Raw genomic sequence first — 26,264 nt, 5'->3', positions numbered from 1 at the left:
TCTCGCTGCCGTTTTCTGTTGTTCTCACTCTTGTTAATGGCAGGACAGTTAGAGTGACCTGGGGCCAGCACAATGGCTTAGTGGTGCAGACGCTTGGTGTAAAGTGGGATAACCTGATGTCAGTCTCCTGCACTCATGCTGGAGAGATGGCCTTGGCAAGTTGTCCTCTGATGTTCAGGCACGTGCTGTGTCCCATGTACCCACCGGAAAGTCAGGCATCACTGTCACTCACACTGCCTTCTTGCTGCTCTGTGGGCATGCTCTGCACTTTCTGCCTTTGGACTTTTGTACTTTCTGTTTTCAGAGACGTGAAGTTGATTTCTGAAACAGTTGCATGGCTTATGCTTGCCTTTCCTTCAGAATACTACCTCAGAAAACCTTAATTACCTATCCAAGAAACATGCCCTTCTTCCCCTCTGAGTTTGTTACATTTCTTACTTTTTTCCTTTTTTTTCTTTAACAATCCTTTTTCCATTATCCAGCCTTTGAGGGTGGTCCCTTCATGGCTTCTGCCTGTGGTCCTATCTCAGCTCCTATGACAATGCCTGAGAAATAGTAAGACCAAGCTAGGTGTTCATTGAATAGGTGAATGAATGAATGAATGAATGAATGAATGCTGTATCCTGTGTCCTCAGAACACCACTTGTAAGATATTCATTTGGCAAGCACTGTCATATGCTGTGTGCTGGGTGCTGTGCTGGCAACCATGGGTTTAGCATTACCTATGATACTGCCTTGCCTTTGGGTCCTCTTCATAATTACTGTAAAGCCATATTTCCAGGTATGCATGGACTGGAGAGGACACTGGATGGGAAAAAGTTTTGGAAACTTTGTGGCTAAGCTTGTGCTTGAGAGACATTTTTCTGCTGAGGCTTAGTATTTTCGGATCAGTCTGGGAAATGTTTCTGTGGGTCTGAGTTTTACCCCTTGCTTACTGACTAACATGTTGAGCACTTCCATGACCTCAAGGACTTAAATCCTGACCACCATGGTTTTGATTCTCACCACTGCTCTTTCTCTTACCAGTTTACATCATGTTAATTGTTTTTTTTTTTTTTCCGCTCTTCAGTGTTTGCTACGTATGATTATTTTATTAAGTTTTCCTGGCAAGGTGGCAGCACACTGTAGACCAGGCTGGCATGGAACTCAAGAGATCTGCCTGCCTCTGCCTCCCAAGTGGTGGAATTAAGGGCGTGCACCACCACCGCTCAGCTAGACTTTTACTTCTGAAGAAAGCCTTATTCAGTCTATTAGTTATTAAATGCCTGCAGTATACTTTCTGCTCCCCCCACCTTCTCTTTTCAAATGTCTTTCTCTAAAGTTCTATAGTATATATTAACTTACACTTTTTAAGTAGTTTGAGAAGTGTGTGTGTGTGTGTGTGTGTGTGTGTGTTTAGTAGTTCTTCTAAGGTTGGCTACTATGGTTATAACTTCCTTCTTCCTACTCCGTTAGGAATAACTTCATTGGCTCTGAGCACTCTTCCAGTTAGCCATACCTCTGTGATTTTGAAACGTTTCAATCCTCTTTCTAATGACCCACTCTAGTTTTAAGGAAGCCTTTTCTTTCAGCGTTTGCGAAGGTGTTGTGTTAAGTCCCTGATTGTGCACAGAAGCACTGGAAGTGTGCCTTACGGATACTTATTTCAACTGTGAGTTGGGTTTAGGGCCGACACTGTGTTCATGCCACACATTACTACATCCTAAGGTATCATTTAAACCACGCGTATTTGCCATGGGCTCTTACTCCCTCCTGAGCACTTTTCATTATCAATGATAACAAAGAAGACGACGTCAGGAGTCTGTGTATGTCCCTTTATGCACAATCATGTGCAGATTAAGTGCTCAGTGTGATGAGGACAAGTGTCTTCTGCTCTTGTTGACTGGACAGCTGCCTGAGCACAGCCTGTGAGTTTCTGTAAGCAGGATTAGCATCCTCTCCGTGTTACAGGGGCAATGCTTCTGTCTACATCCTTCAGTGAAGTTTTGCTAGGCCATCTGTTTATAAAATCCTTCTCCATCATTATCAATTAATATTTATTGGGCGGCTACTGAGTGCATAATAATATTGTGCAAACAAAGAGCACTCAGCTACAGATAGCTTTATTCATCCATGCAGCCCTGTTTTATTTTTATTAGAAAGTAGTAAAAGCCCCACACCCCCAAACCCAAAGGCATAGAATAACATTCCCGGACTCTGAACAATGGAAGATGTTGTGTGTTTACGGCTTTTCTGTTCACAGACAGATGAACCTTGAGAAATCCTAATTTAAATTTCCACAATTATGTATGAGCTTGTGTTTGTCAACAGTTCTAGCTCAGTGGTCCTGCTTAGAGAGTCAAATGGAGTATCACATTGCTCTGGTTCCCTAATAAAAACCCAGCTCTCTCTCTTTTTTTTTTGAGAGGAAACTACTCAGATGAAAACAGAGCCTCTGCTAAGAGCATTTTGCCTTTTGATTTTGAAGGAAATCCTGGAAAGTACACTTGTTGGGCTCACATTTAACTTTACTTGCAAGTTTTTTATTAAGTAAAAGATTGCATAAAAATACAATCTGTTCCAGTAAAAGCAGTGGTCTTTCAGGGAATAATGCTTATTACCACTGTTGCTTTTGAATTAAAGACTTAAAAGACTTACAGGGCATTTCAGCACACCAACTTCTTAAGCTGTAAGGAAGCATTTGTTTTGCAGATCTGCAAATTTAAAAATCATTTGAATCCCACTTCCTGGTTACCCCTCCAGGGATGGGGGAGGTTCGTGGAGGGGGTAACAAGGAAGAGGGATATCATATGAGATGTAAATGAATGGAATGATTAATAAAAAAATCATTTGAAGGCTGAAATCCTGACACTGGTCAGGAGGGCTTTTAGTCTTGAATTATTTTCATAGTCATGGTAATGGAGTTTTGCAGACTCATCCCAGATCTCTGGCCCAATCCATCTTCCATGTGGCCTTTGGCTAAGGTGTTAGGGGTAAAGATTATGGCTGTGAGGCACAGCAAAGGAAATTGGCATTCATGGTGATTGAACCCATGACCTTTGGCCTCATTGGATCCAGGTGCTTCCAACAGTAACAGACTCCAATAATGCATTCTGACTGGAGTTGAGAAGTTTCCCGAAGTGTGCTTCAGGAAAGTAGGTCAGACTAAGTTCTGATATATCCTACCACAATATTCCTTGTAAAGTCTCTTGGATTCCCAGCATAGTAAGCACCAGATCATATAAGAAGAGGAGATAAAAAGGTGGCATGGAGAGACCCATTCCCAAAGCAAATCTTTTTGGGCTTTTTGTTAGAAAACCTTAGATAGCTTGAAGGCTCCTTGGTAAGGATTATACTTACCATTAGATAATGCTTTACTTCTGATAACTTAACCACATGTAGTAGAGTCTACCATGACCATTAAAAACAGTTCCTTGTGACCACTCATGTGCTTGCCTCTCATGAGGGAAGCCTACAGATTCAACCGTCAGCAGGTTTTTCCATTTGCCTTTTGAGACAGTCTCACTAGATAGCTCAGTCTGGCCTTGCACTTACACAGACCCAACTGCCTCTGCCTCCCAGATGCTAGGATTAAAGGAATGCACTACTGTGACCAGCAACCGTCAGGCCTTTGAACTTGTGTCCTTTACCCTGATACCTCACAGATGAGCGGTGTCACGGTGCCATGTGTGCTGGATCTCCTTGGCATTTTCATCATGCAGTCTCACTAGTTTACCAAACGGGTTTGTTTGTTTTAGTTGTAGCTTTTAATGTAGGCTTTTCTTTCCTTGGTCATGGCTATAAAATAAACTGCTTTTTAACAGTTTTAAAAGTCCATTTAGCTAATTTTGAGTCAAAAACTTGTTTGTTTAGAGATTTAGAATATGAGTGTATTGTTTTTTTGTCTTGATAGAAACTGTTTTTTCAGGCATTAGTTTTTGTTGGCACAGATAATCTTCAACTGGATGGACTTAAAGGCTAAGATTTTCCATGACTTGAGCTAGTTCTCATGGGGAGCAATCTCTGACTTGATTTAGGAAAAAACAGCATTTGGAAATTCGTGGAACTTGATGAACTAAAAATCTCCATTAATTTAAGCAAATAACATTCATTCTGAGCAACGGCGTCCTCTTGTTTCATGGAAACCTTTCTTCCAATATGCATCAGTCCATGTGTTTGATGTTTTAGAGTTTGTATTTAGGCTTCCACAGAGAATTTCAGAGCCAGCCACTAGACTGCTTTCTTAAAAGAAAATTCAGTTTCTATCATAATGTTTCATAGACCCTGTCTCCTTAATAAAATTTCTTTTGGACAGGGAGTAAACAAATGTCCTCAAAGATGTTGTTGACATTTATAATATACATAAATATCAACTTGTGACTTCAACTTATATATCATGGGTTCTAATTTGTATTGTAATCTCATTGTAGTCTGGACATTTGTACTCTGACTTTTACATCCTATTTAGGTAGAGAATTTAAATATAAAAATTGAAGAAAAGCATCTGTGTTCAGTTTCTCAGTGACATACCTTTATTGTTCCTGAAAAAAAAGTTTGACCTGACAGTTTGAACCTTCAAGCATAATGATTCTGACTCGTGTTTCAGATGAGACCAGAATCTTTTTTTTCCTTCCTGTTTTAGTTTTGTGGGTTTCCAAGTGAACCAGTTCCATGTTCTTCTGTGTGACCAAACACATGCATGGTAGCACTGCTGAGGAGGAATGGGGACACGTGATGTTTATGGCTTTTCTCTGGGAATATCAGTGGCCCTGCCCAGGAGAAAGTTAGCATGTAATCTTTCACTAAAGATTCTAGCGCCATTATTATTTTTTTTTTTTATTAACTTGAGTATTTCTTATATACATTTCGAGTGTTATTCCCTTTCCCGGTTTCCGGGCAAACATCCCCCTCCCCCCTCCCCTTCCTTATGGGTGTTCCCCTCCCACCCCTCCCCCCATTGCCGCCCTCCCCCCACCAGTCTAGTTCACTGGGGGTTCAGTCTTAGCAGGACCCAGGGCTTCCCCTTCCACTGGTGCTCTTACTAGGATATTCATTGCTACCTATGGGGTCAGAGTCCAGGGTCAGTCCATGTATAGTCTTTAGGTAGTGGCTTAGTCCCTGGAAGCTCTGGTTGCTTGACATTGTTGTACATATGGGGTCTCGAGCCCCTTCAGGCTCTTCCAGTTCTTTCTCTGATTCCTTCAACGGGGGTCCTATTCTCAGTTCAGTGGTTTGCTGCTGGCATTCGCCTCTGTGTTTGCTGTATTCTGGCTGTGTCTCTCAGGAGCGATCTACATCCGGCTCCTGTCGGTCTGCACTTCTTTGCTTCATCCATCTTGTCTAATTGGGTGGCTGTATATGTATGGGCCACATGTGGGGCAGTCTAGCGCCATTATTATAACCAAGTTTGCTGATCTGTTTGCAGCAGACGCAAGGAGCCTATAATTTCTATTTGTTCCACATATTTGAGTGTGTCATCTATTAGAGACGCTTGGTAAACATGTTTATTGTGAAAGACGCGGGAGTTTCCACACACATTTTCTCTTTCCCTTGCCTTCCGCTCACTAAAGGAAAGGTTGCATTCTTGATAATCCATAGCAGTAAGTAAGTGTTTAGATCCATCTGCTTCTAAAGAACCATAATAGTATTCAAAGTGTTTGTCCTTTTAATGGAAATAGCCACAGTCAAAGAAAAAAGAAAAATAGTTGTTTTTAAAGATTTCAGTGTGCCTCAGGGCCCCTCTATTAAGACCCCATGGTATTCCTGTGATCTTAAAACTGTAAAAGACAATGCAAATTCTGGAGCAGGGCACACCATAGCTTTATGACTAAGCGGCTCTAAGAAAACCAAGCTTAAAAGGGCAGAACAACACAGTTGTAGACATTCATTGGCCTGTGATGCTTTCTTTTATTTTATAGCTGCTTTTACTCGGTCAGTTTCAATGTAATTCTGAGTTGCCTGGTCTAGTCAAATAGAAGCAGAATCCACTGAGGGGTTAGCCCCGTCAGAGAGGAAGTAGACGAGTTAACCATTACAGTGAATGCTTAATGAAATAGCTCGCTGTTTTGATTTGTCCATTTGTGAAATGTTTCTCTTTCAGTGTTATCTGTTTTCAGAAATTGAAGGCTGTTTTAATCCAGACTGAATGGTATAGACTTTTGTGACTTTTATGCTGAACTCTCTAATATAGAAAAATTGCTTTAATATTCCAGGTTAGAATATGCCCCTGGGCTGATGTGTCTGCTGCCTTGTGCCGCTCTAAGAACAGAGATGATGTTTGAATGGGATGGCATTTCTTGATATAACACAGAGTCCTTTGCTTTGATGACTCCTCAGGGCCTCGAGTATGCACTTGTTACTGAAACAATAGAATTTAAGGATCCCATTGACTAAAATTTCTAAGACTTACATATCCTTACACTACAAGAGATAATTAAAAAAGAAAATATTAAATAAACCTTTAGGCAGTAAGTATACTACAGCAGAAAGTTATTATATGTGAAAAGCATTATTGTAAAGAAATGATCAGGTGCTGAAACTTGAAGTGGATAAGTGAGAAGGGAGGAGTATAAGATTGCCTTATTTTCCTGGATGTTTGAGAGAAGTAGAGGTTTTTTTTTTTAAATTAAACCTATTTCCATGAATATTTGAATTTAAAAGATAGTTTTAGTTTTGTAACTTGATTTAAGTTAAGTTTATTGATTTGTCTAATACCAGTGAGAATAGTAATTACTTACATTGATTACAAGACATGGAAAGTGGAGTAAATATCCATTCATCTGAGAATGAAGATGACTTTCCCATATTACCTGTTAAATGGTATTCTTTCTTTACAAGATGGAGGCATCAAGGTCTTAGAAATGCTTATGAGTTTAGAAGCCCAGAATATCTCACTGGGATGGAAACAGATTGCTCTAAACAACTCTGTCACAAGCCACACACGAGATATAGTGGAAGAGACAGGTGATTGGAATACCCTAGGAACTAAGAAAACAGCCCGCTTAATGGAGATCTGATGAGTGTATTTTATTCAATTATATAGTTGGACATAACTCTAGATCACTCATTAATAATTTTGTTATGAGTTTGCCTTTTGGGTTTTGTATAAAGACGTTCAAGCGTTTATTAACTAGTGAGTCCAACCTGTGAGTAAACTTACTAGGTATTTGGATAGTGTTAGACTGTATGTTCTGATGGGGAGATTTGGGGATTGGCAAAAAAAAAAAAAGACTTAATGATCACTGGATTTGGACTTGAGGTAAAATTCCTTGAAGCTTTATATTTGTATAGCTTCAACATATCCACAAGTCCAGCTGTAATGATGCTTTTTACTCATTTGAACACATTGCTTATTTTCTTCTTGGTGATGGAGAGTAAGGTGAAAGTGGGTGTGACTGGAGACTATCTTATCGGGGGACTAAATTATTCTATCAAAACATAGTGGACATCACCTCACCTTACTCTAGCATCTGAGGGTAATCTTCCCTCGAGTCATGTTGGCTCTACACTGTGAGATAGTGAGAAGGTACTTTAACTGTAGTGTCCATTCCTTTCCTCGTCCCTTGCAAATCCATACTTGACCAGTACCCTGTGGAAAGGCTGATATCTTAAGTGACAGGAGAAACCCAGAAACTTACCTGGTTATATGTTGCTGTGGAAAAGAAGTCAGCTGCAGTGTAGTATAGATCAGTTGTTGGAACAAAAAGTACATTTAGTGGAAATAGAATCTTAAGCCTCTCAGTTTTGGTAAATGTAACACAATATGTTACACGCTAGTTTAAGAGAAAGCTTTTTGAAGAATGTGTAAAATCTCTGAGCTATCTTTGCAATTCTTTTGTAAAGTTAATAGTATTTTAAAGGAAAATACTTTAAACCAATTAAGGATCTGGCATGGTGATGGATGCCTTCAGTCCTCGCACTCCGGAGGCAGAGGCTGAAAGATAGACATAGTTCAAGGCCAGCCTGGTTGACCTTGACATTGAGAGCTCCATGACAACCAAGGATCCATAGTGAGACCTGTTTCAAACATAAAACAAAACAGAAAGTTAAACCCAGGTAATGAGTTCTTTTCTTTCCCTAAATAAAAGATAAAAATGATTTCTGACATCTGAGGTTTATCACCTCTTTGACCTAAACCCAGTAGTAAATACTTAGTTTGCATCATCTCAGGATGGTTAACTTGATGCAAGCGAGGATATGGTGATTAAGAAAGGTGGGGTGGAGGGCTGGAGATAGAGTTCAGTTATGAAGTCCCATGTTGGGTTCCTAGCACGCATGTCACATGCTCATACTCACCTGTAACTCTAGCTCTATTGTAGGGATCTCTGCAAACACCATGCTCAGCAGAATGTTTATCCACATAAGACAAGAAGTAAGTCCGGTTCAGCATGACTCAGAGGCCCATGTTGGTTCAAACTTCAGGAGTCTGTCACTGGGGATTTATATTAGGCATATGTAAGCAATTTGAAAAAAAAATTTCCTGGTGATAATTCAACATACAACAAATCATAAGATGTGATTACATCAAAACTCTTATAAAGTATATACAAGTGGCAATGTCTATAAAGATAGGTTCTGTAGATTAACTAAGGAAGCAGCTCATGGTGAACAATGTATATGATAAAGTCTAGGGGATACATAGACTGACTATGATAAACAGGCTCAAGATAAGAGTCTTTGGGAACCAGCGTGGACTGACCATAGAGATAGTGCAGAGAAGTCACCTGACTATTAAATACATCCATTCCCAGCCTTTTGGGTAGAAACTAGGCTATACATCTCTCTCTTTGAAGAGGCAGTCTTGTGGGTTTGACATTCCTGATTTCCCAATCTGTGAGCACACATGCCCACATGGCTTCTGTACGCTACGAGATCTGATGCCTTCTTCTGGTCTCTGTTGGTACTTGCACATACCCATGCATAGATGCAAACAAATACACACAGTTAAACATAAAACAAATCAAAGGTGGGGGAAATTTGGAAAGGCTCCTGGTATGTAAAGGACCTAATTGAGTAACTGCAATGTGATGTCAGAGATTATAAAGGAATATTTATTTTTGCAGTTAATAGCATGCTTTGATATCTAATACATACCAAGTTCTGTCTTCAAAATACAGTGTGACTGACAGACAAGGTCTCTGTCTTCTAAGAGTTCAGTCTAATCAAATGAAAGCTTTTCTGCTACTCTTTGGAAATGGAGCCTCTTGATAAATGAGAATTGTTTTGAAATAAATAAAATCTTGAATGATTATTTTAAATACATATAAATAAGTATATATATGTATGTATGTATATGTGTATGTATTTTTCCTGGGTTTTATTAAACTCTAAAGTAAGCAAACACTTGGAAAATGTTAACATATCTTTCTTGTTTTTCTAGCCTTAAATGTTATAATTTTTCAAATTTAATTTTTGGAAATCACGGGAAAGGGAAGAGATGGATAAATTCCAGATGGTAAACTGGAAAATTTCTTCACCAGGGAATTTTGGGAGTTTATGTTTTTACGTAAATTAAACTCAGAGTTGAAGCACGAGGTTAGGTCGAGTTCGTGCAGCTCAGCAGCCGATGATTCTCGCTTCCATCTAGGAACAGAGGCCACGAGGGGTCGAGGGGTCGAGCAGTGTTAGAGGGTCACTCCACCCACACCACTCCTTAGAGCTATGGTAACTGTTTTAGTTTGACCTTAGACTCAGCGATGCTAAGGAGTGGTTCCTGTGTCTGGGACAGTCTTGTCTGGCGCTGTTTGTTCCCTTTGTTCATGCTGTGGCTTCCGATGACCTTACCTCGCTTGAACCGGCCCTCGCTGTCGGCTCATTTGGAGCAGTTTCTACTCAGGAGTTTGAGTCCAGAAGTGGAGGGTGTTTCCAGCCATCAATTACCTGAAGAAGTCTTTTCCTAATCATCCCTTCTGCAAACATCCAATCAGGTTTTTAATCCAGTGAAGAAGTATTACCAAAAAAATAAATGATTAATCCAAGTTGGAATGGAAGTGTTGTGGAATAAGATAGCTAAGAATTTTGTAGGAGCAATGTTGAAAAAATATGGGAGGAGTTAGGAAGAGATGAAATCAGGGTGGGGATTAATCTCGACACATGTGTATAGATGTGCAATTACTGTTGTACTTCTAAATGAAAATTAGTTTAAAGGTTGTAACAACTTTATATCACTTTATTTACATTTTTATGTTTCTTTGTCTCTGTCATACAGATATGTGTACACATATGCATGTACATACACACACAGGGAGAGACAGAGAGAGGCAGAGAGAGAGAGAAACAGAGAGAGAGACAGAGAGACAGAGACAGAGAGACAGAGACAGAAAGACAGAGACAGAGAGACAGAGACAGAGAGACAGAGACAGAGAGACAGAGACAGAGAGAAAGTTTAGAGGAATGGTGTATTTTATGCCTGTGTACATGAGTAGCTTCCAAAACAATATTTGACACACAAGGTATAGGTTTAAGATATATTTTGAATATGTAGGATAATGAAATATATTATGATAGTATATTTACATCAAAGTCTATTTTTACCATATTTACTTATTTCCTGTTGCTTCATTGGAAAAGGTTTTAGCTAGTTTGCATATCCTCAATTGTGTGGCTTTTATATATTCCTTGCTAAAGGTAACTGCTAAATGGTCAAATACTTTTCTTTATTTGCACAGAATGCCATTTAGATATTATAAAAGTCTGTTTTAAGTTCTTTCGTCTTGTTTAGTTTTCTTTTTGAAATAGAAACAAACCCTTGCTAACATTTTTTTGGCTAGCTTTTGAAAGAATTTTCTTTAAGCTTCTTTTATAATTAGAGTGGCAACTAGATAAGAAATTGCATATTTCTCCAGGTAGAAGAGACTTTCGATGGTCTGGCATGTTTTATGCGAATATCATCTGCATAATGGTGATGCAGTAGGCATGTTTTTAATGTCGTGGATGGTGTGCTTTTAGAACCTACAAAACTTATGACTAGTTTATGGTATATCCAAATCCAGTAGGTCATGTAACTCTTTGTGGTGGTTTTCGATAATAATGTCTCCCAAAGGCTCATGTATTTTAACCTTCGTCACCAGAGAGTGGAGCTGTTTGAAAGGATTAGAAGAATTAGGTTGTGTGGCCTTGTTGGAGGAAGAATGTCATTGGAGGTTGGCTTTGAGCTTTCCATAGCCCAAGCCAGACCTAGTCTCTGTGTCTGTCTCTGTCTCTCTGTCAGGATGTGTGTCAGGATGTATGTCTCAGCCACATCTCCAGCACCATGTATGCCGCCATGTTCCCCGCCATTTTGATAATGGACTAAACCTTTGAAACTGAAAGCCAGCTGCAGTTAAATGCTTCCTTTTGTAAGAGTTGCCTTGGTTGTGGTGTCACTTCATAGCAACAGAACACTAAAACCACTTTGAATACGATTATTTGATGTGCAGTAAACTATTTTCCAAAACAATTTTTCACACTCTAGCTTTTTCGTGTAGTAAGATTTCCAAAGATAAAGAAAAAGGTGCGACTAGTGGAAATGATGTGAAAGATCAGGAAATTGTTTGTATTTGATCGTCACTGAAGTGTTGCTAGGGCTTCTATGAATGAACAGGTTTGAATTTATTTGCAGATTCATCATGCAACTCAGTATTTACCTACCTAGTGCATATCCTAGAATAATGCACTGTCCTCATTTGCTTTCACCACAGGCACTGAAGAAACAAGAGGCTAAAGGCGATGAGAACGAGGACATAATAAAGAACAAGCTGCGACAGACTGAAACTGAGAAGAGCCAAGTAAGGCCTTGAGCGCTCTCTATCCTTTGACCAGAATGGTGGTTGGTGGTCTTCTATACTTGAGCACTGTGAGAGTGTCCCTGAGGTCATTCACTGGAACACAGTGCTGCCTTCATGCCGTGAAGGGAGGTGGCTTAGGATTCTACCTTCACTCTTGATAACACAGTCAGGTCATTGTTCCCACATCTTGGACATCTCTCCTTTCTGAGAGGTGAATATTTGTATTTCCTTGCTGGAGGAGTACACTGAAAACACTTAACTTTTGTAGGTTAGGAAACATCCACTGTGTGATGGCTAGACACTTTTTTTTTCCTTTTTTTTTATTTTATTAACTTGAGTATTTCTTATATACATTTCGAGTGTTATTCCCTTTCCCGGTATCCGGGCAAACATCCCCCTCCCCCCTCCCCTTCCTTATGGGTGTTCCCCTCCCAACCCTCCCCCCATTGCTGCCCTCCCCCCACCAGTCTAGTTCACTGGGGGTTCAGTCTTAGCAGGACCCAGGGCTTCCCCTTCCACTGGTGCTCTTACTAGGATATTCATTGCTACCTATGAGGTCAGAGTCCAGGGTCAGTCCATGTATAGTCTTTAGGTAGTGGCTTAGTCCCTGGAAGCTCTGGTTGCTTGGCATTGTTGTTCATATGTGGTCTCAAGCCCCTTCAAGCTCTTCCAGTTCTTTGTCTGATTCCTTTAATGGGGGTCCTGTTCTCAGATCAGTGGTTGGCTGCTGACATTCCCCTCTGTATTTGCTGTATTCTGGCTGTGTCTCTCAGGAGAGATCTACATCCGGCTCCTGTCGGCCTGCACTTCTTTGCTTCATCCATCTTGTCTAATTGGGTGGCTGTATATGTATGGGCCACATGTGGGGCAGACTCTGAATGGGTGTTCCTTCTGTCTCTGTTTTAATCTTTGCCTCTCTATTCCCTGCCAAGGGTATTCTTGTTCCCCTTTTAAAGAAGGAGTGAAGCATTCACATTTTGATCATCCGTCTTGAGTTTCATTTGTTCTAGGCATCTAGGGTAATTCAAGCATTTGGGCTAATAGCCACTTATCAGTGAGTGCATACCATGTATGTCTTTCTGTGATTGGGTTAGCTCACTCAGGATGATATTTTCCAGTTCCAACCATTTGCCTACCAATTTCATAAAGCCGTTCTTTTTGATAGCTGAGTAATATTCCACTGTGTAAATGTACCACATTTTCTATATCCATTCCTCTGTTGAAGGGCATCTGGGTTCTTTCCAGCTTCTGGCTATTATAAATAAGGCTGCAATGAACATAGTGGAGCACGTGTCTTTTTTATATGTTGGGGCATCTTTTGGGTATATGCCCAAGAGAGGTATAGCTGGATCCTCAGGCAGTTCAATGTCCAATTTTCTGAGGATCCTCCAGACTGATTTCCAGAATGGTTGTACCAGTATGCAATCCCACCAACAATGGAGGAGTGTTCCTCTTTCTCCACATCCTCGCCAGCATCTGCTGTCCCCTGAGTTTTTGATCTTAGCCATTCTCACTGGTGTGAGATGAAATCTCAGGGTTGTTTTGATTTGCATTTCCCTTATGACTAAAGATGTTGAACATTTCTTTAGGTGTTTCTCAGCCATTCGGCATTCCTCAGCTGTGAATTGTTTGTTTAGCTCTGAACCCCATTTTTTAATAGGGTTATTTGTTTCCCTGCGGTCTAACTTCTTGAGTTCTTTGTATATTTTGGATATAAGGCCTCTATCTGTTGTAGGATTGGTAAAGATCTTTTCCCAATCTGTTGGTTGCCGTTTTGTCCTAACCACAGTGTCCTTTGCCTTACAGAAGCTTTGCAGTTTTATGAGATCCCATTTGTCGATTCTTGATCTTAGAGCATAAGCCCTTGGTGTTTTGTTCAGGAAATTTTTTCCAGTGCCCATGTGTTCCAGATGCTTCCCTAGTTTTTCTTCTATTAGTTTGAGTGTGTCTGGTTTGATGTGGAGGTCCTTGATCCACTTGGACTTAAGCTTTGTACAGGGTGATAAGCATGGATCAATCTGCATTCTTCTACATGTTGCCCTCCAGTTGAACCAGCACCATTTGCTGAAAATGCTATCTTTTTTCCATTTGATGGTTTTGGCTCCTTTGTCAAAAATCAAGTGACCATAGGTGTGTGGGATCATTTCTGGGTCTTCAATTCTATTCCATTGGTCTATCTGTCTCTCTCTGTACCAATACCATGCAGTTTTTATCACTATTGCTCTGTAATACTGCTTGAGTTCAGGGATAGTGATTCCCCCTGAAGTCCTTTTATTGTTGAGGATAGCTTTAGCTATCCTGGGTTTTTTGTTATTCCAGATGAATTTGCAAATTGTTCTGTCTAACTCTTTGAAGAATTGGATTGGTATTTTGATGGGGATTGCATTGAATCTGTAGATTGCTTTTGGTAAAATGGCCATTTTTACTATATTAATCCTGCCAATCCATGAGCATGGGAGATCTTTCCATCTTCTGAGGTCTTCTTCAATTTCCTTCTTCAGTGTCTTGAAGTTCTTATTGTACAGATCTTTTACTTGCTTGGTTAAAGTCACACCGAGGTACTTTATATTATTTGGGTCTATTATGAAGGGTGTCGTTTCCCTAATTTCTTTCTCGGCTTGTTTCTCTTTTGTATAGAGGAAGGCAACTGATTTATTTGAGTTAATTTTTTTTTTAAATTTAGAGAATACTTTATTAGTTTTTGTAATCAAACCCACGTAGATAAGACCTTACATATTTAATACAGTGCGTTACCCCTGTACAAATGGAAAAAACTTAAGTTCAACATTTCTAGACCAATATGGCTGTTAATTTCTGTATAGTGCCAACTCAACACAGTAAATGGGGATACTTTTTTCCAAAGGTGACAGCACAGCTAAAGTTTCCAAAAATTCAAATTATATTTCTGTATATATATATATATTTATATTTATATAAAAAGACCAATAATAGCAGTGTGTTATGCATCAACAGCAGCAACAGCTTTTCCAGGTTCTGCAGTCATCTGAACAAAACTGTAGAGACATCCAATGGCTAGACATTTTGTATGTATTCATTTCCTTTATAGTTAGCAGCCTAGATTTGAAAATACCCTCTGTCTTAGTCACTGTTCTGTTGCTGTGAAGATACACAATGACCAAGGCAACTGTTAGAAAAGAAAGCATTTTATTAGGGACTTGTTTAGAGTTTTAGATATTTAGTTCATTATCCTCCTGGCAGAGAACATGGTGGCATGCAGTAGGCACTGTATCCGTATCTGTATCTGTATCTGTATCTGTATCTGTATCTGTATCTGTATCTGTATCTGTATCTGTATCTGTATCTGTATCTGTATCTGTATCTGTATCTGTATCTGTCTGTATCTGTATCTGTATCTGTATCTGTATCTGTATCTGTATCTGTATCTGTCTGTATCTGTATCTGTATCTGTATCTGTATCTGTACCTATCTGAATCTGTATCTGTATCTGTATCTGTCTGTATCTGTATCTGTATCTGTACCTATCTGAATCTGTATCTGTACCTGTACCTGTACCTGTATCTGTCTGTATCTGTATCTGTACCTGTACCTATGTGTATGTGTATGTGTATCTGTGTCTGAATCTGAGAATTCTGTATCATCATCCTAAGGCAGAGAGAATGACTTTAGCATGGGCTTTTGAATTCTCAAAGTACACTCCTAATAACATACTTGTTCCAACAAGGCTGTGCCTATTACAACAGGGCTACACCCCCTAATCCTTCTAATTCTTTCAAACAGTTCCATTCCCTGGTGACTATGCATTTAAGTATATGAGCTTAAGGGAGCCATTCTTACTCAAACCACCATACCCTGCATTCTCATTAGATGCTAAGGACTTTTGATAGATATTATATTTATGTGATAGATACATGATATTATATTTATGTGATAGATACACTGAACCTTAGCTCTAAAAGGCAATTCAGAGGCCAAGTAACCTCTTAGTTTTTGGGCTAAAACCCATGATAAGGAACGTTGGAGGAAAGTTTCAACTGTTAGCTTCATACCCCTTTCTACTTCTCCTCATGAAAGCTCTCACCATTCTCTGTAGACTTTATTCTTGCTTCCATATCACCTTTGTGTGAGGCAGGGTGTGGTAGTCCATTGGGTTTGCCCTGGGGTGTTTCAACTGCTGATGTTAGAGTAAGTTTATGACCAGTAGTAGCTTGTTTGACTTCAAAGCTATTTCTACTGAAAGGTGATTTTTTTTTCCCTTCTTTATTTCATCATAGATTCAAGAGAACAATAATAATGTTTTTTTTTTTTTTTTTGGTTCTTTTTTTAGGAGCTGGGGATCGAACCCAGGGCCTTGCGCTTCCTAGGCAAGCGCTCTACCACTGAGCTAAATCCCCAACCCGAATAATGTTTTTTATAGTTCTACATATACTGTGTTTTTATACATCTGTCTTACTAGCTACATGTATAATTTGAAAGAACTATTATGTAAATGGACAAAAATTATTATGGTGACTGGAGAGGTGGGTTAGTAAAGTGTTTGCCACACAAACACAAGGGCCCAAACTCATATCTATAGCATTTAAATGAAAGCATAGCATGACAGTGTACTCCAATAATCCCAGGGTTGGAGATGTAGAGGCAGGAGGATCTTCAGGTGGGTTGGGCAGCTATTCTAGCTGAATGGAGAACTCTAGGTTCAGTGGAGACCTTGTTTCAAAAAACAATGTGCTAAGGGATTGAGTTGGATATTTGATGTTGACCTTTGATATTAACATGCATGTTTACAAGGCTACAAATACATGTACCCACACATGTATATATATATACACACACACACATAGAACATAGTCCATTGAGAAATAATTACAGATTCATATGATGTTTCAAAATCACATGTATAGAGGCCTTTTGTACCTTTTTCTTAATTTCTATGTAATTGCCATTGGGTATCAAACCAGGCAATTGACAGTAGTCTAAGCCACAGTGGTTGTAATGATCTTACTAGCTTTGCATGCATGTGAATACATTTAGCTGTCGTGCTCTTCTGTAAATGTCTACTGCCTGTGTCCTGAGGCTCCTCCAGATCCTTGCCATGCACACCCACTGTTCATACAGTTGTTACAAGGTGGTAGTTTGTTTTAGCAAGATGATTGTTTAAGTGATTTATATATTTAAGCCCTTAAATATATAATACAAATTTTTGATATTATCTTGTTTCAAAATGTAAACAAGTATAGCACATAAAAGCTTTAAATAAAAAATATTAAAAATATTACGTCCCATCTTATTGCATTCTCTGCACTGAAGTAAGTGGGTATATTCTGAACTTTTAGGATATTTGCTCAGCTAACTGTGTTTTCTATGTATTTACCTAACGTCAATATTATTAATTAAATTTTTAATGTCTTTTTTGAATTTAGAAATTTAAAATACATTTGAGTATGAGGAATGTAAGAAGTCATGCTAGATAAACTGTAGTTTGAATTATTAGATCACTGTGGGTTTTGTTCTAATTTATAAAGTTGACCATACTTGTACAAGAAAACATTGTTTAAGAAGACATTGTTTTAGAGTTTTGCTAACATTATTGAGAACTGGATGGGGAATCTCAGGAAAATAGTAAAAATGACTATTTTAGAGATGAATTGAGGCTTGGGTAGGGGTCTGAGATCATAGCTGAGATGAAGCATATTAGGTCTCAGACATCTAGGAGGCTTCACGCAACCACCTTTATGTTAGGTAATTAACATCATTTTCATGGAAGATAAATGTTTATTCGTGGTGAAATGCCATCCTACTCATTGTGAGTATATCCTGGAAACTGTTTTGTTATTTTCTTCTTTAGCTGTGGCCTACGGGACACATTTTGTCCACTGGGCACAGTTATTTTATGCTTCGTTTTACATCTTTTTATCTTGTTTAAACTCTAGCTGGAGCAGGAATTGGAGATCTCGCGCAGGCTGCTGAGCCAATCTGAAGGGAGTAGAGAAACGCTTTTGCATCAGGTGAGTCTATCAACCTAAGACAGTCTGCTGTTTCATTAAATGTGGATTGAGTCTAGCTCCAGAATTTTTCTCCTTAGGGCATGTATGTTAGCACAGACTGCAGATATGAAGATTCAGAGAGCTCACAGAAAAGCCAGACCCAGTTCCCACTGTGACAGTGTGTTTTGCTGACTGCTGCTCTGACTCTCTACTTATCTCTCTCAGCAGAACAGTGAACAAGTACACTGGATGTGTGAGATAAAACTTCCCGGGAGCTTAATTCTGTTCAAGGAGGCACTGGAGAGTAAGGAGGAGGAAAATAGATTGAACAGACCTGTGCATGTTTGGGTTACTGTGAATGCATCACTGCCTTTGCTCTGGTTGTCAGGATGCTGCCCGGCTCCTTTTAGCCCCAGATGAGGTTTACTTTTTAGGTATAGTGTTTTGTAGCCCATTAACCCTAATAGCAGTTGGGAGCTTGTGAGTAACTTTCAGTGGTCATCTTAGTGCACTGGATAAGGGTATCTATGTTTCTAACTGCCCCTCCCCCTGTGCTTACTAAATCAGATGTGCCTCCTTCTGTTGGGCAGTGAGATTCCATTTCTCAGCTACAAGACATGCTCTGCAGGCCAGGGTGCCTGTGGTCATACTTGTTAGACGTCAGTCTGCATGCTCTCTGGAAAGGCACCTGCTTTGCAGAGCCTTTACATGAGTTTACTGACTTCGTCCTGCAGTCAGTGGTCATGGGGCACTCACGTTGGCAGAATTCACACTTTGTTTTGTGGATGTTGGGACTTAATTCCATGCTGATTCCTTCTACTTCTAAGTGCCACTTTGTAATCTTTAATGTCAGTTTTTGGTGCAGGTTGTCGTTGTGACTTTGTTTTTCCTTTGCTAACTTGATTATGTTTGTTACGGGTGTATTTGTTATATGGTGGAAAATTTGCCAGTCTCTCTGTATATATGTCAAAACAAAAAATGCAGCCCATGGCTTCAGAGTCTTACAATTCCACATTCTCCTGCTTTTCTGATATCATAAAATGCTAAGTCATGTTTCCTTCATTTGAGTCTAATCACCAGCATAGCATGTTTCCATGTAAGAAAGCAGGGAGAGAGTAAGAAAATAAATCTGAGCTGAAGCGTAGTAATGGAGTGGGCCGAGGTCAAATCCAGATGTGTTTGAGCCAGATGTGCTAGCACATGCTTGTAATCCCAGGGCTCAGGAGGCCGAGGCAGGAAGGATTGCTGTGAGAAGCTAACCTGGGGTACCTAAGAAAAGCCTGTCTGAAAAAAAAAAAACTCAAAAGAGTTAAAAATGGAGTTAGAGTCGTGTCTTAGTGTTCTATTTCTGAGAAGAGACACCATGACCATGGCAAGTCTTATAAAGGAAAGCATTTCATTGGTTCTTGTTTATGTTTTCCAGAGGTTTAGTTCATTGTCATCATGGTGGAAAGCATTCTAGCATGCAGGCAGACATGGTGATAGAGAAGGAGCTGAGAGCTCTATATCCAGATCAAAGGACAACACGAAGAGAGAGACTCCGGGCTGGGTTGAACATTTTAAACCCCAAAGCCCACCCTAATGACATACTTCCTCTAACAAGAACACACCTACCCCAACAAGACCACCTCCTAATGGCACTCCCGAAGTGCTCAGGTCTATGAACCTGTGGGAGCCATTCTTGTTCAGAGCACCACAGTTAAGATGTTGCCCAGTGGTAGCACCCTTGCCTCCCTCAAAAAGGTTCTGGGTTAAATTCTCAGGACTAGAAAGGGAAACGAAGAGGTGTTAAAGTTGTTTGTCACTGTGGACACAGAGAAGGAAAAGACATTCCTTTTGAAAGTCATGGAAGAATGAAAAACCATGGAGTATAAGCCTTCTCTACTGCGTGTGTAGCCAGCTGGGCATTTAGCTGGCTTTATTGTACCAGGGTAGCCCATTAGGAGGGAGTGTTTTCCCCAGGGCACAGTTTAGAGTAATCTGTGAGTTAATTTGTTTCCTGCTTTTGACAGTTGATAGCAGTTTACTTTCTGACTTGCTCTTAGGTGGAAGAACTGCGTACACAACTTATTAAAGCAGAAGGTGACCAAAGGGGTTTGCAGCATCAAGTATCTTGCATTTCCAAGCAACCGTCAAGCCACCAGGATGATCAAGGGGATGACCGGAGGTTTAGAAGAGGTATAATCTGGATGCTGGGTGTGGCTTCCCATCCCTAGAGGTGCACTCCTCAGGTCATGGTTTATTCATCTTTTCCAATTTCTTAGTCATCTACAAGATTTTCCAACAAGTTGGCCATATTCTAGAATATGATTAGAATGTCTCTGGTGCTTGAGGAGACATTTCGTTGTCTCTTTCCAGTTTCCCATTTCCATTGTCAGATCTGCTTGTCTCATGGGTGTTGTCTAAGAAAGACAAAGGTTGTGAGGAAGCTTTAATTTTTCTGTTCTTTTCCTTACATGTGGGTCTTTGGAATTAAGATGTAAATGTACTGTTATTTTGCTACTTTCTTTTCCCCCCTAATTTTTAATATGTGAACAATTAATATTGGGATATTGTTGTTTGGAGATTGGGGGCTGGAATGCGGTCTCAGCTTGGTTTTGCACTGATCACAGTCAAATGCAGTGGCATCATCGTTTCGTACCTCATTCGACTGCTCCTGGTTCTTAAGGCTCTTCTACTGATGTTCTTATCCCTGAACCTTCCTGTTCTTCCAAGGTTGATTTTTGCCTAGTGTTCTATTAACGGCTTTTCAAATTTAGTGTTTCTCCTGAGGAGCTATTTAATCCTAGGCTTTAGCGATCACCTCTTAGAACCACCCTTGGGTCTGCTCCTACTCAATCTCGTGACTTCTGCCGATCAGTGGAGTTGCTTGTTGGTTCTTTCCATGTGTTCATCCGCAGAATGTACAGTCAGCAGATTTGCAGCTGAGTCATCCTTTCCTCAAGCGTGGTCTTCTAATGCCTTCGGAATTACAGCCTCCTCCATTACGTAGATATATGACATCGCTTTCCAAATCCCTGTAACTGTGAAGTGTCTTGTTCCTGTCTTGTGACCTGGTAGTGCCTTATCCAGAGCTCGTTTTAGTGACGCTGCTCTAGAGTGTTCTACCTATGGGAGATGCTTGAGAAGCTAATACAACAGGGCGGTGCCAGGGAGCCACTGGAGAAAGAGAAGTTTGCTATTTTCTGGGGTTTTGCATTTTATCTTTTTAAAATTTTTTGTCTTGCTGGAATTCTTAATAATTTTCTAATGATGGCTGAAAAACCCTGCAAATCTGGTACTGTTGTCTGACAGATAACATATTGCTATTACAGATATATATATATATATATATATATATATATATATATATTCATGTAACTAATCTCAATTTACATAGTTGAGTTGACTTTGTGTGGAAATTGACAGCCGTAATGTTCTGGAAACATTGCATTTTTTTGTACACAGTATTGTACTATATAAATAAGTTCTTGCTGAAATGAAGTATTTTCTAAATAAAAACCACAAACAGACCTTTTCTCTTTCCCATCTTGATTGATGGTTTCATTTTCCATTCTGGATACTTCAGCCTAAAACACAAAGTAACATGTGAGATTATTTCTTCTCTCCACTCTTCAATGGGTCCCTACCTCTGGTCTGCTATGTGTCTGTCCCCGTCTCTCTCATGTTCTTTCATATTGTGAGAGAAGATCATACTCTTCATGGCCTAGGTTGGGCTAGCCTTGCAGCTGGGATCACTGCTGTATTCTCGGGCTTTTGGGATTACAGGCTTGTGTCACTCACTACATGGCTTCTGATAGCTCTCAAATCTGTCACCCCTCTTTTCTTATTCTGCCGCCCCAGCTTTGACATGTGTCAGCTGACTTCTCCTTCCATTGTAACTTGCCTCTCTGTGCTCTGACTGCTTCACACCCTCTCTTCTACACTGCTGCTCACCCTTCTAAGACAGGAGTTCTTCCTTTTATTATCTTCATGAAAACCGTCTACTACAGCATGTTGGATCCTTATTATGTAAAGGGTTTTATGTGACTTCCTGCACATTATCTCTCTAATTCATGGAACTATTCTAGGGAGAAAGGTTCACTGTTCACTTCAGTGATGAAAGAAAATGAATGTATTTCACCAGATTGGGCAGCCGGGAAGTTCAGATGCAGGGGTTGCATGTGGCGGCAGCTTCGCTGCATAAAAACACAGTAGGTGACTTTGCATAAGAGAAGACTGCAGAGAAGGAGAAGGCAAGGCAAGTCCACAAGTCCAGTGGGGGCTGGAGGAGGAGAGGGAGAGGAGGCAGGGTGAGCACAAATGAACACAAGAGTCACACGAGAATGCACATCTGTGAGAGGCAGCTAGGAAAGCACTGGACACAAAGCCACACTTGCAATAACTAACACAGCCCACGTCTGGGCACTGCCCACTCACAAGAGTCCCACAGTGTAACAGTGTTACAGCAGCAATCTTAACAAACGTCTTCCACAACCTTGAGCTTGTAATGAGCTGTCCCCTAATGATGCGCCCATCCTCCCAGGGGGCATACATATAACAATCCTCTGGGTCTGTGAAGAGAGCATGGGTTTTCTTTTCTTGTTAATGTTTTAAATATTCTAACCTTGTGAAACATTTTATTGTATATGATATACGTGTATGTATAATGTCTATCAACATTAGTATTTTATGTTTAAAAATGTCACTGAATTCTGTATGTATGGATTCCAAATACATAAATATTTTATGAAGTATATAATGGCCTATACATTTGTTCCTGTACATTTTATACAATATGTATTTAGTAGTAGGTAGCCACACTGTATGTATCATGAAATGTGTATGATATAGTCTTTGGGAGAAACTTGAAGGTCTCAGTGCCTTGGATGAGCTCCTTGCTGCGTTTGTCCCTTCCTGTCCTTGAATTTGTTGAGTATTGGGTATGCTGCATACTCAGAACCTACCTGGATAGCGAACCCTGTTTTGTAGCTGGCCCTTCATGCTGTTTTGTTACCCAGGAGAACATTCCAATGCCATTTCTTTCAGCTTAGTAGAGTTTGATTGTATCGTGTAAGTGCAGCTCAGTTCCCCATTCTCACTGTGTCCCTCCTGTTGTCATTTGTCAGATGTTCTTATGCTGTTGGAGAGCTCATATGTCCTCTTTTTCAGGGTGAAGTTTCGAGCACTTTACTATTTCTTACGGTGGAGTGTATTTTGTAAACTGCTTACAAATTTGATTTGATCATATTTACTTTATTCCTTTTCTAGAATGAAAATTATTAGAAAATGGTAGTGTTAAATTGTTAGTATTTATTCTAATTCCTAATACTTTACAGTAAAGGAAGTATTTTGTGTGTCTTTCCATTCTTATAATGCAAGTTTATTAACAATGGATTTTTAGGTTACCCATCTTCCCATGTGAAGGACATAATAACATGTTCTTTGTTTCATTGACCAAGCAATTTGTGTTGAATTAAATACTAATGAATGTATATTACTCAGAGGTATAATTTCAGGTATAGCCTTCAGAATCAGTGTCTAGGGAGAGCAGTCAGTCTTGCAGAGACTGAGAAGAATAATTGTTGTTTATATGTAAGAATGGCATTTCCCTGTCCATAAGCTTCTGGAGCATCAGTGTATGGTGGCCTGGTTGGCTTCAGTGCTTTGGTTTAAAAATGTCACAGTAATGTAGGCCTTCACAAACTGTGATAAACAAAAGGTCTAGCAGGGTCTTGAAGTAAGTTGTAACTGAAATTAGGAAACACTGAAAACATTACTGTGACTAAGAAAGCATGGCGTGTGTGTCTGCCTGTGTAGATTTGGGAACTATATGTGGTACTTGATTTTGCTGCAGGCTGAGGGGTGGCACTGAGTGGCGATCATGAGTGTGTGGGAGCCATGAGGCTTGCGATGACAGACCGTAGACTGCAACCTGCTGAGTACATGGCGTGAGCTAGGGCCTTCGACACAAAGGTTTAATGGTAAGTGTTCAAAAGTACGTGTTCCTGTGAATAGAGAGTAACCACAGAGCTTTCCGTTTACCTCTAAGGAGTAGAGCGGGAGAAACAGAATCTGGAGAAGCAGATGGCAGATCTGCGAGTGCAGCTCAACTTCAACGCCATGGCTTCTGAGTTGGAGGAAGTGAAGCGGTGCATGGACCGGAAAGACCTGGAGAAAGCAAACTTGGCAGCCAAAATAGAGGTGACAGCTGCCTTTAATCTCCATTTGAAACACAGTTTTAATTTTATTTACTAGAATTGCTTAAAGATGTCTTAATAGAAAATTGTATTATTTTGACAGCTAGTTTTGAAGGCAAATATATTAAATTAAGCTAACAGTTGATTGACTCGTATATAGCCCCTCCTTAGAGCTTAGATTTTCTTTTGGGACTCTGAAACAAGGTCTTTTATTGGTTTCCTCCATTATTTCACAGTGAAATCCTTCCTTCTTTTTAAACTGGAAGTTACTCATGGCCCTACACACAGAAAGGGGTTCTTCTCTGAGATGGCAGTGTTTTATTTGGGGGCCTAATGTGGCAGAGTGATAAGAACCAAGGAATAGCTCTTCTTTGGAATACTTCAGAGTCCTATAGCTGTAGCTGTTTGTCTGAGGTAGGTTAGCATTGCAATGAGTCTAGGAATGGCAGTTGTGGGTGCTCGTGAGTATGGGGTAACCATGAAGGAGTTGAAAGCGGGCAGCTGCCATTTTCCATGTCTTTTATCTAGCATAGATGAGGTAATTATCAGAATATATTAAAAATCAAAGAAAAATACCTTATGAAAGGAAATAACTTAATTCTAATTATGCAAATTAGATAAAAATAGATGGCAAATAGATATGTATCAGCTCCCCCTGCATCTGTTTATTAGTGCGGTTGTCTTCTAATAAGTTGCTGCATTTGAAGAGTTTCCATAATTATAATGATAGGTAGAAAATTGATGCTCACAGCTCCTAACTTTATAGAACCTAAAGGAGGTACTGAATGTTTCTTCAGTCTGAGTTTCTCTTTTTATCTTGTCAGCATGTCACTAAAAATACCTTTTGGATTTGGTTCAAGGTTTAGATCACAGAGATAGTAAAGAAATATTGGCATACTCTTTTCAACACTTTCTAGACGTTTAAGAAATACCAGAAATAGCTCCTGTGCCACACAATATGACTTCTAACATTTGCTTCCCGGGCAGCATTAGTGTGGCCCCGTTGCTGGTGACGGACGTGCCAACATTGCGTTATTGAGCAGAAGCGGGGTTAAAGCAGAGCACAGCAAACACAAGGAACAAGGGTCAGAGGGAAAAAGCGGCAAACCCCCGTGGGTTGTTCTTGCCCACGTCTTAGTCCTTGTTCTCTTCTTCCTGTTCTCCTCCCCCTGGTTACTTCTCTTTTATTCTTGTTATAGAAATTGGATGGTGTGTGGGAAGTCCTGCAATTCATGGGCATTTAAAAATGGTTGATAGCTTACTAACGGTCTTGAGGAGCCTGACTTTCTGTTTCCAGCTTAATAGTAATACACGGGAGTGATTTTCACACAGGCTAGACTGGTCGCAGAGGGTTTTGGTTTGCAGAGCAGCTAGAGAGAGGCTCAGCTTACACACCCAGTCTTTCTGTTGCTCTTGAAGTATTGTTTCCCTCACAGCGGCTTTAGGAAGACTCTGCAAAGATATAGTATTCATTTCCAGGAAAATAGTTTTACTTTTCAGTCCCCAGCTTCTCTGTCATCCTCCACTGCCCTACTTTGGAGACACAGTCTTTCTCTGAAGACCAGAGTGGCCTTAGATTCATTCCATAGCCCAGGCTGGCCCCGCACTCCTGCGGTAGCCAGTTGATTTGGATTTAACAATAGTTCTGATTATGCCGTGTCTGTTTTTCATACCTTGTGCTCTGTTCTCACAGTGATATCTGGTATGGGCTCTGTGAAAAATAAAGGTTGCTGATCCTGGAGTTGGAGCTGCTGACTATTAGACTGCCTCTGAAATGTAGACGAATGCCATTTAGTTTCTCCTGCACTTTTAACAAAATGTTAGATAATTTGGGGCTGTTGGGCTCTTGTTGCCTCATGTACTTTATAACCAAATGATAATTGACCTCCTTTAGTTGTTTGTGTGTGTGTGTGTGTGTGTGTGTGTGTGTGTGTGTGTGTGTGCAGCAACAGAAGAAAAACAGGCTACCAACTTGAGAGTAGGGGAATGGAACAGGTTTGAGTGACGGTCTGTCTGGGAGGGGCTTGAGGAAGCAAAGGGAGGAGGGAAAGTGATATAATTCTGTTTCAGTTAAGATATTAAAAAAACCAAAATTATTACTTCTGTATTTACTCATTTATTGTGTGTGTACCTACAGAGGAACACACCACAAAGTATGGAGTTCAGAGCATAACTTGGAAGTGAGTTGTTCCTACCATGTGGTCCCAGGGTGAACTCAAGTTGTTAGGCTTAGTGGCAAGCTCCTTTACAAAGCCACTGAGTCACCTTGCTGGCCCTCCTCTGTATGTTTGAGACAGGTCTCTCACTGTTCTTGAAGCTCTCTGATTTAGCTAGGCTGGCCATTGGTCTTTCGGGGGCCACCTGTCCCCTCTCCCCAC

General features: G+C 40.1%; 1 protein-coding gene across 10 annotated transcripts in view; it reads left to right on the top strand.

Annotated features, from left to right (window-relative positions):
• Cep128 (centrosomal protein 128) overlaps positions 1 to 26,264 on the top strand; it is a 370,684-nt gene that overhangs the window by 71,505 nt on the left and 272,915 nt on the right. For all 10 annotated transcript variants that reach the window (XM_087554312.1, XM_087554311.1, XM_087554310.1 and 7 more), the window contains 4 exon segments: positions 11,658 to 11,744; positions 17,654 to 17,728; positions 19,753 to 19,885; positions 23,739 to 23,890. In XM_087554312.1, coding sequence (XP_087410438.1) covers positions 11,658 to 11,744; positions 17,654 to 17,728; positions 19,753 to 19,885; positions 23,739 to 23,890 — 447 coding nt within the window.

Source organism: Rattus norvegicus, chromosome 6 (genome assembly GCF_021556685.1).
Source record: "Rattus norvegicus strain SHRSP/BbbUtx chromosome 6, alternate assembly SHRSP_T2T, whole genome shotgun sequence".
Taxonomy (NCBI): domain Eukaryota; kingdom Metazoa; phylum Chordata; class Mammalia; order Rodentia; family Muridae; genus Rattus; species Rattus norvegicus.
This window is presented reverse-complemented; position numbering and strand designations above follow the sequence as displayed.